This window comes from Mus pahari, chromosome 22, assembly GCF_900095145.1.
Source record: "Mus pahari chromosome 22, PAHARI_EIJ_v1.1, whole genome shotgun sequence".
Classification (NCBI taxonomy): Eukaryota; Metazoa; Chordata; class Mammalia; order Rodentia; family Muridae; genus Mus; species Mus pahari.
The window spans coordinates 20,353,517-20,363,622 of NC_034611.1; the positions used below are offsets into that span (position 1 = coordinate 20,353,517).

Genomic DNA, 10,106 nt, shown 5'->3' on the forward strand with positions numbered 1-10,106 from the left:
GTGAGTTCCAGGACAGCCAGGGCTACACAGACAAACCCTGTCACAGAAACAAAAAAAAAAAAAAAAAAAAAGAAAGAAAGAAAGAAAAGAAAAGAAAAGAAAAGAAAAGAAAAGAAAAGAAAAGAAAAGAAAAGAAAAGAAAAGAAAAAGCAAAGAAAGGAAGAATATACTATATCAGTAAGGGTGCCTGGTTCTCACATTCAGGTTCTGCAATACTAACCCCACATAACTCAAATCCTTCGACATCTATTCACCTTCCTGCTCCTCTGTCTCCTGATAGCAGTGTAGACTACTCCACATTGAGTCCACTACAAACTCTCAGGTGCCACTTATAGGGTAGGAAACCAGCAAACAAGTTCCTTCCTTCTGCCTTGCAGGGCGAGGATGAAATTCAGAGCCTCCATGCATGATCTACAGACTGGAGAAGGGATTCAACAGGTAGAGGTATTTGCTGCCAAACTTGATGGTGTGAGTTTGATTCCTAGAACCCATAGAAAGAACTTACACCTGTAAACTGTCCTCTGACTTTCCCACACATGCTGTGGCACACACATGCACACACTCATTCCACCTCTGAGCCGTACCTCCAGCCAAACCTAACTGACCTATTCACTCCAGGTATGCACTATTCAGCATCTGGCTACTACGTAGTACACACAGAGATAAGCTCTAAAAGAGAAGGAACAGCACCTGGCTGGCTGTTGGGAACTAAAAAGGGGGGCCCTGGGAAGAGGGGGAAGGGAAGACCCACACCCCGCCAGACTTCTACCTATTCTCTGGTCAGTCAGGCGTGGGAGAGCTGACATCACTTTCCACTCATCCCCAGGTGGGCATCTAAGCCTCTGACCCACTCTTCCGGGGGTGGCAAAGGGGCAGCCCTACCTGGGAGCTACTTTGCTAAAGCCACCTGGGTTATGGGAGAGAGGGATGAGGGAAGAGAGGTTCCCAACACCGGTGAGAGTGAGCGCAGCGGAGCAGAGACTCTCTATGGTTTTATAGAAAGGCAGGGAGAAAGAGAGAGGGGGAAGAGGGACAGGGAGAGGCTAGAGAAAGAAAGAATAAGAGGGAGAGCGGAGAGGATAAGACAAAGAGAGAGAAGAGAGGAGAGAAGACAGAGAGGAGAGAGAGGGTGAGAGTGAGGTGTAAGAGGTAAGAGAGTGAGAAGAGAGCCCCCCCTTTTTAAAGATTTATTTATTTAATTTATTTATTTACTATATGTGTGTACACTGTAGCTGTCTTCAGACACTCTAGGAGAGGTCATCGGATTTTTGTTACAGATGGTTGTGAGCCACCATGTGGTTGCTGAGATTTGAACTCAGGACCTTTGGAAGAGCAGTTGGTGCTCTTAACCGCTGAGCCATTTCATCAGCTGAACAACCCTTTTTAAAGTACGCTGTCTTATCTTATTGTTGCTAGGTAACTGGGGAGGAGTTTAGCCTGAAGGCCAGAAGCTTGGGACATTGTCTACAAGACTTCTAGCCATGCTTCTCTAGTTGGGGCTGTGGGGGGTGGTAACTTATGCAGGAACCAGAGTTCCAGGAGCATGAGGGAACACCTATCGTGTCATGAAGGTGAATTATCACCCTTTGGGGTTCAGACCTCAGCTCGACTGGAGACCAGCCTGTCTGTGCATAGCCCAATTCCCCATAGCTGGCCACTGCCCTAATAGAAGGCTCAGGAATAAGGAAACAGACTTTAGACAAAATGATTATACTCAGGTAAATATCAAATTATCCAGCATCTAATTGTTCAGGCCTTTGCTGTGCTTCTTTTTCTTTTCTCCCCCCCCCTTTCTTCTTCTTCTTTTTTTTTTTTGGTGGGGGGCAGGGAGGGGTGGGTGGGGAGGGGTGTTTCAAGACAGGGTTCTTCTGTTCTGGCTGTCCTGGAACTTGCTCTGTAGACCAGGATGGACTTGAACTAACAGATCTGCCTGCCTCTGCCTTCTGAAAACACCACGACCGCCTAGCTTCGGTAAATCACACAAAGGAGTAGTTGCCTTTGCTCTTTGTGACAACTCAATAGCGTATTGTCATGCTCCCCACTAGCAACTACGACTCACATTAAGTATTAGTAGCAATGGTTAAGGTAACCTAAAAAAAAAAAAAATGGAATGTCTTTATAGAAATTAAGACCTCATTATAAAACCTATTCTCACTTTTATGCATTCATTCTATAAACAAACCTGTCGTTTCTTTAAATATTTTTCAGTTCCATCTCCTTTATTTTCCATGTCTTAAAAACAACCACCAGCACCACCAGGGTCTCACTCTGCAGCTCTGGCTGGTCTCAGACTTACAGTGATGCCTGCCCCATGCTTCGGTCTCCCAAGTACTCAGCACCACAAGGTTTGCTCCTCTAGGATTTTTTAAAAAGGCTTTATCTGTTTTTTTGTATTTTGTCTTTAACAAGTTTAAACATAGTTATTTGGAAGTCTCTACCAGGGATAAACTAATCCCAAGAATGGCTGCAGTAATTCTCGTAGCCATGGATATGGAGGCAGATGCTGATCTTTGTCATGTGGTCTGCTACATCAATGGGACAGTAGCTTTTGGTGCTGGCTAGTCTCACATCAACACAAGTTAGAGACACATCTGGGAAGAAGGACTCTTAACTGAGAAAAGGACTCCATACGATTGGCCTCTAGGCTCGTCACTGGTTCATAATTGGCGTGGGTGGACCCAGTTCACTGGGTGAGGTACTATTCCTGGGCTGGTAGTCCTGGGTGCTTTAAGAAAGCAGACTGAGCAAGTCATGGGCAACAGTCAGGAAGCAGCACTTCTCTGTGGCCGATGGAGCTCCTATCTGCAGATTCCTGTCTGTCCTGATTTGTTTCAAAGCTGGACTGTGATATAAAAGTGTAACTGAAATAAACCGTTTCCTCCCCAAGCTGCTTTTGGTCATGGTGTTTCACCCCAGCACTAGAAACCCTCAGATATGCAAAATAGTGTAGACAGTGTGGTTTACACTGAACTGTGCCCACTCTACGGGAACTCTCTAGCTACTACTTCATAAACAGGTGCACATACCACGAGACCAGAGGTCAATTTAGCCTGATTTCCAGAGACAACTAGCCAAACACAGACAAGCCAAAGAGGCCATGCCAGGCTACCCAGCCTCGTCTGAGCTGACCGAGACCAGAGAAATCTTCTCCACTGTTACCACTTGCTGATCCACAAAAATGTGTAAAACATTTATCACTGATTGCTTATAATCATTAAGTTTTATGACAGTTTGCTATATGCTAAAAATGAAAAATCACAAATTATTAGAAATTGCTAAAGTTCAATTCCACTGTTGATCACAAACAATAGCTGATACTTGCTATGCTGAATTATTTTCTCATGTGTTATTTCCGGATTTCATGAATTTCTTTATGGAACTCTATATAACCTGAGTTGAGAAGGAACCGACTCAGGACTACTTTTCATGAACACATCAAGGCCTTGGATTTCCTGAGTCAAGTTCTAGCCCATGTGAACTCAAACCCATTGCCACAAACTTAGACTTTCATGGCTATGGTTGTTTCTAACCAAGCGCTAACATGCTTTTCCTGGCAACACAGCCTTTTCTGAGTCCCTGAATTATCCACCTTCACTTCTGAGTAAGTAAAGGGTGTCTGCCCAGGAGTCCACATTGCTGCTGTGTGGAGCAAAGGGTCTCCGACCGCCACTCTCATACTTACCAAGGTTGTTTCAACATTAAGGTGAGTTTACTTATAAAATTAGAATTACAAAGTAATGATTCCTGAGTTTATAAAGAACAATTCATTCATTATTGTCCCCGAATTCATGAGACAGCATGCAAAGACTAGTTAATGACAGTTAACAATAGTCTTGAGCAATTTGGTCCTTACTTTATCCAGGTCATAAGTTCCACGGTATCTGGATCATAGAATTCCTGTAGTTCTGTTAATTCTGTAATTAATCGTGGAAAAAACTAAAACACAAAACAAAACACCCAGAGGTGTAAGTAACTGGAAAGCTGAAAACTGTTTCAAAGTATTCCAAAAGACCAACTTGAAGCATGTTGACATGTCGACATTGCCACCTTCCTGTTCTCTTTACTGACCTGGCCATCCTTTCAACCAGAATAATTTTAATTTCATAGTTACTCACTGCTTAGATGGAGTAACTAACATTATTACCGAACAACAATATAACAATGTAACATCGGCTTTAGTGTTCATGTATAGACATAGTAAATTTTAAAGTTCCAGGGCAAATATTTTGCAGATTGGTTGGCAATTAGTTTCCTGCTATATTATGTTAAGCCAAAAAAATTATTTCATTTCACAGATATTAAAAGTGGAGTTACCACAATATATTTAAATATTAAGACCTATTTATTCAAATTTTGTCAATTATGGTAAGAATTTCCAATGGCATTAGACTGAAGAAAACTGCATTAGATTACATTCTAAAAGTGTTTCAGGCTGCATGTGATAGAATGCTTGTATTATCCCAGCACTTGAGATGCTGAGGATTACCATAAATTCAAGGCCAGCCCGGGCTACAGAATAAGACCTTATCTCAAAAGATAACAAGGAAATGAGCACTCATATACATAAAATACATGAATAAGTAAATTTAAAAACTGTTTGGGGAGCAGAAGTTGATGGTACATGTCTCAACACCCAGGAGGCAGAGACAAACAGATCTCTATGAATTAGAGGTCAACCAGGTCTACATAGTGAATTCCAGGACAGCTAGAGTGAAAGAAAGAGAAGGGGGGGGGATTGGAGGAGGGAGGTAAGGAAGAAGGTAGGGAAGAGGGAGGGAGGGAGGGAGGGAGGGAGGGAGGGAATGTTTTGGCTATCTTATTAGGAAGCAACTTTAAGGACATCAGCTTTGTTAATGAGGTGTCTCGATAAAAGCTTCCTACACACATACATAAATTTATAACCTTATAGATAAATACATTTTCATAATATAAAATCTCTTACCTCTTTCCACAAACTAAGACCTATAATAGTGGGCACCGCCATGCTCAGAATAAGAGCCTAAAATAATAAAACAAAAAGAGTTATGGGTAAACACATTTTAGAATATATGCTAGAGGTATTAGCATTGACTTAGAATGACATTAGCATGAATCTAGTTCAAAGTGAAGTGAGTGAAGACTAGTGTCTTTCAGACAAATTGAGGCATTGGTAAAAGTATTTGCTATATAAGGTAGCCAGTCAAGGAGTGGGACATGGTGGCACATGCCTCTAACCCCAGCACTTGGGAGGCAGAAGTGCACAGATCTCAGTTGAAGGCCACTTCGTCTACAGACCAAGTTCAAGGCCAACCAGGGCTACACAGTAAGATTCCATTGTAAACAAAACCAAACAAAATTAGTGCTTGGTGCCAGAGAGATGGCTCAACAGTTGAAGAATATTTACTATGTTCTTGAAGAGAACCAGGGTCAGTTCCTAGCATCAGAATGGTGGCTCACAGCACACTGTAACATGCTTTTGTCATGTCCACTGGCTCATGCACACATGTGGCACATGCCTTTAATCTCAGCACTCAGGAGCCAGAGGCCAGAGAATGTCTGCAAGTTTAAGGACAATGTGGACTACATAGAGAGATTCTGTCTCTAAATAAAGAAAATAACTTAAAAAAGAAATTAAAGAAACTAGTGCTTAGTTGGTCTGAATGTATGGTTGTCTGTAACTGAGATAGTCAGGGGGATTGAGGATGTGAGGCCAGTGTGTTTATTACATAAAGTGATTCTGTCTCATGGAACAAACTACAAAACATTACTTCCATAGAGGTATTTCCAATAGCAAACAACATGTAAAACTTTTCCAAGACTTGTTCTAGTTTCTGTATGAGTGTGTGCCTCTGTGTAAGTATGCGCGTGCTAAGTGCAGTGTCTAGGGCAGGTAGGCAGCATCGGGTCCCCTGGGGACGGGCTTACGGATGGGCAAGACACCTGATACTGGGGGCTAACGTGGGTCCTCTGGAGGAGCAGTTCACGCTCCTGACTGTCGAGCCATTTCTCCAGCCCCAATCACATGAGAAACTTCTGTCAGGGTCCTACGTTATAACGAGCTTACAAATAAATATGAATTAGCATGAAAAGATAACAGCAAAAGGCACTAAAACCACACAGGCAAAATAGCTATCATAGATCATCATACTATGTTAAAATGAGAAAACATAAATTCTGGAACTATGACTGGAAAAAATATAAGAAGATTACTGTTAAACATAATTTATCATCTTTTTGCCCAATTATGTTTTTCCTATTCTACTTGTGGTGGGGGTTCTGCTTGTTGTTTCCTCTCCTTCAAAACTGTTAGAAACTATGAACATTGTCCTCTTTCCCACTACACAAATAATTCTGTCCAGATTCCAACATTTGGGGAAATAACAGGGGTTAGGACATCCAGACACAGTGGTTAAACCTCACTAAGAGAAATCTGCCCTCATCATGAAATTTCCCCTGCCAGGTAAAAGCATTCTACAGCATTAGGCACTATGTTTCCCCTCATTGGGATCCAAATGGAATCCTCAGGAATAAGAGACAAGCAATCATTCCACTGAGCCACACTCCACCCCTCCCCTGATCTGTTCTGTTTTGTAGATAGTATCTTGCTGTGGAGCCAAGGCTGATCCCAAACTGCAATCTTCCTTTCTCAACTACCCCAGTTCTATCACACCTAACTCTAACATTTTATTTATCTTTATTTTAACATACATAGATCTAAGTAAAGCCAAGTAAGAAGATATTTAAAACCTCAAGTCCATATAGAATGTGTGTCTTTGACTTCAGAAGGCTGAGGCAGAAGGATCACTATAAGCCAGGAGTTTGAAGTCAGCCTTAGGAACAACAATAAGAAATCTTTTAGAAATAAAGTCTACAATATTATCCTAAACATTTTTGTTTGTTTGTTTTTTTGTTTTTGAGACAGGGCCTGGAACTCACTTTGTAAACCAGGCTGGCCTCGAACTCAGAAATCCGCCTGACTCTGCCTCCTGAGTGCTGGAATTAAAGGCATGTGCCACCACGCCCGGCTCAGCTTACCCTAAACATTTTAAATAAACAAATAGTTCTTGTCATTCATAAGGGCAGTTAGAAAAGTTTTTAATGTCACCTCATATTACTGATTCATTTCAATTTTTGCCTTTTCTTTTGTAAGTTATATAGATTTTTTTTTTTAAAGATTTATTTATTTACTATATGTAAGTACACTGTAGCTGTCTTCAGACACTCCAGAAGAGGGAGTCAGATCTTGTTAAGGATGGTTATGAGCCATCATGTGGTTGCTGGGATTTGAACTCTGGACCTTCGGAAGAGCAGTCAGGTGCTCTTACCTGCTGAGCCATCTCTCCAGCCCCCAAGTTATATAGATTGAAATGCATTTGTTTAAGCCAAACATTATAAACCAAGGGTGGTGCTCATGCTTGTAAGCTAAATTCCAAGAAGCTGACACAGGATGGCTATGGGTTTGAGGATTCCCTAATCAATGGATAAAGACCCCATCTCATAATAACAAAAAAACAAAACCACCACCGCCAAAACCCTAAAAGCTAAGTATGATGGTGCATGCCTATAAACCTAGAATTTGGATGATCAGGAGCTCAACTATATAGTGAATTCTGGGCTAGCCTGAACTACATTCAACCCTGTCTCAAAAGCAAATGACAAATCAATAAACCAATGGGCAGGGACACAGGTGAGCTGTCAGAGAACCTAGGTAGCATGTAAGAAGCTCTGGGTCCAGGCCCTAGCATCGCATCTCCTCGTGTTGGGGAGATATAGTATCTTCAAAAGACCAAGATAATCCCTCATCATAAGTGAGGTCCAGGCCAGTCTAGCACCTGCTGAAACAAGAACAAGAAAAAAAACTTGTAAAAGCTGTTTACCGCCGGGTGTGGTAGCGCACGCCTTTAATCCCAGTACTCGGGGGGCAGAGGCAGGAGGATTTCTGAGTTCGAGGCCAGCCTGGTCTACAAAGTGATTTCCAGGACATCCAGAGCTATACAGAGAAACCCTGTCTCGAAACACCCCCCCCACACAAAAAAAAAAGCTGTTTACCTATCATAGTCTACTTTTCTACCTATAATTTGTTTTTATGTTGTTGTTGTCCTGGGGTTTTCTTGTTTTGTTTTTGTTTTTTTGAGACAGGGCTTCTCTGTGTAGCCCTGGTTGTCTTGGAATTACTTTGCATACCAAACTGACCTCAAACTCACAAGATCCATCTGTCTCTGCTTTCTGTGCACTAGGATTAAAGGTATGAGCCACTACCACCCCTGTCTTGGTTTCATTTACAGCATTTAAAATGATTTGCCTACATTTATCTATCTAATTGTATGTGTCACAGTGTGTGCGCGTACACATACAGCTGTGCACATAAGACAACTAATGGGAATCAGTTCTCTGCCTCCATCATGTGGGGCCCCCGGATGGAATTCGATCATCAGGCTTGGTGGTGGCAGGTGACTTTCCTCCACTGAGCCATCTTTATGGTCCTAACATTTTGTATAACTGGAAAATAAACAAGTATCAAACACAAAATAACAATGGCTCACCAATAACATTGGGTGTACAGTTTTTAATCGAAGCCACTTTAAAAGTGTCATCCAAAGTTCGGGGGAACATACACCAAATGCTGCCAACATGCACACGTAAGGAGTCCAAATGAATTTCAAGCTGGAAAAAAAAGTCATATATCACATATCCTATCGCACATCATTACCTGATTTCTCTTTTCTAAGTACTTTTAACCATCCACAAAATATTAATGAACAATGAAAAATCTTCACTTCTAGTTTTCAGTAACAGATTAGTACCCCCCCAAAATTTTTTTTAAAGACTTATCTTTTTGTTTTATGTATCTAAGTACACTGATGCTGTCTTTAGGTAAACCAGAGGAGGGCATCGGATCCCATTACAAATAGTTGTGAGCCACCATGTGGTTGCTGGGAATTGATGGCCAGTCACTGCTCTTAACTGCTGAGCCATCCAGCCAGCCCATTGCTGTTTGTTTTGAAGACAAGGGCTCACTGTGTAGAGCAAGCTAGCATGAAACTCACAGACCCATACATCTCTGACTCCAAGTGCTGTGCACCTCCACTCAAAAGCCTCTTTTCTTTTTTTGTTTTTTGACACAGTGTGATCTCACTCAGTATTTCCAAGCTGTCTTGGAACTCACTGCTTAGAGTTGGCTGACATTTACTAGAGTGAGTCTCCTGCCTCAGCCTTCTGAGATTACAGGCATGAGCCACTATGAGCAGCTTTTCCTGAGACAGGAAAAGTCAAAAGCTGGCTTCACACTCAAGGCAATCCTCCAGCTTCCACCCTCTGAGAGCATGAGCTACCCGACTTTCCTCTTTTTTTTTTTTTTTTTTTTTTTTTAAATTTTATTTTTGAGGTAAGGTATCAAGTATCAAGGCTGGTGTGGAATTTGCAGTGCGGCTGAGCCAATGATCTTGAACTTCTGGCTCTACTGTGTCTACTTCTGCAGCGCTAGGGTCACCTTGCCCAGTTTTTAATCTGTTTTATGTAAACAGAAGACAAGCCTGGGGTGTAGTTCAGTAGTAGAGTATTTGTCTAGCATATATAAGGCCTTAATTCAATTCCCAATACAACAAGAAAAAAAAAATAAGAAAGGATGGAGGGAGATAGAGGAAGAAAGGAACAAAATGGAAAATGATATGTTTTACTTTGAATTACAATTTAATAATAATTACCATGCAAAAAGCCTAACAAATTACCTTTCATCATATATATTTTCATACAGTTTACTTATTGTGAATAAATGTTTAATCTTGCACACAGAGGGATCTGGCCTCTGCCCCTATTCCTGGGAGGTGACCACCTACTAGACAAGAATATCTTTGTGGAGATGGGATGCCATGCCTACAACTCATGGGAAGAGTACATTTATTCTGGAGCCCTGGGCGACAAAGTATCAGTTTAACCTCTGGAGAGGCTTCAGAATAAGATGAGCCACACACTTAGCCAACTTCATCTGTGTCTGAGCACCAATAAAAACTGAACACAGAGCCGGGCATGGTGGCGCATGCCTTTAATCCCAGCACTTGGGAGGGAGAGGCAGGCGGATTTCTGAGTTCGAGGCCAGCCTGGTCTACAGAGTGAGTTCCAGGACAGTC

General features: G+C 41.8%; 1 protein-coding gene across 1 annotated transcript in view; it reads right to left on the reverse strand.

Annotated features, from left to right (window-relative positions):
* Positions 1 to 10,106, reverse strand: part of Dpy19l4 (dpy-19 like 4) — a 65,216-nt gene that overhangs the window by 8,383 nt on the left and 46,727 nt on the right. Inside the window, exons 14-16 of the mRNA XM_021222202.2 lie at positions 8,523 to 8,643; positions 4,943 to 4,999; positions 3,854 to 3,936 (exon numbers count right to left, since the gene is read on the reverse strand). Coding sequence (XP_021077861.1) covers positions 3,854 to 3,936; positions 4,943 to 4,999; positions 8,523 to 8,643 — 261 coding nt within the window. The remainder of the gene's footprint in view (positions 1 to 3,853; positions 3,937 to 4,942; positions 5,000 to 8,522; positions 8,644 to 10,106) is intronic.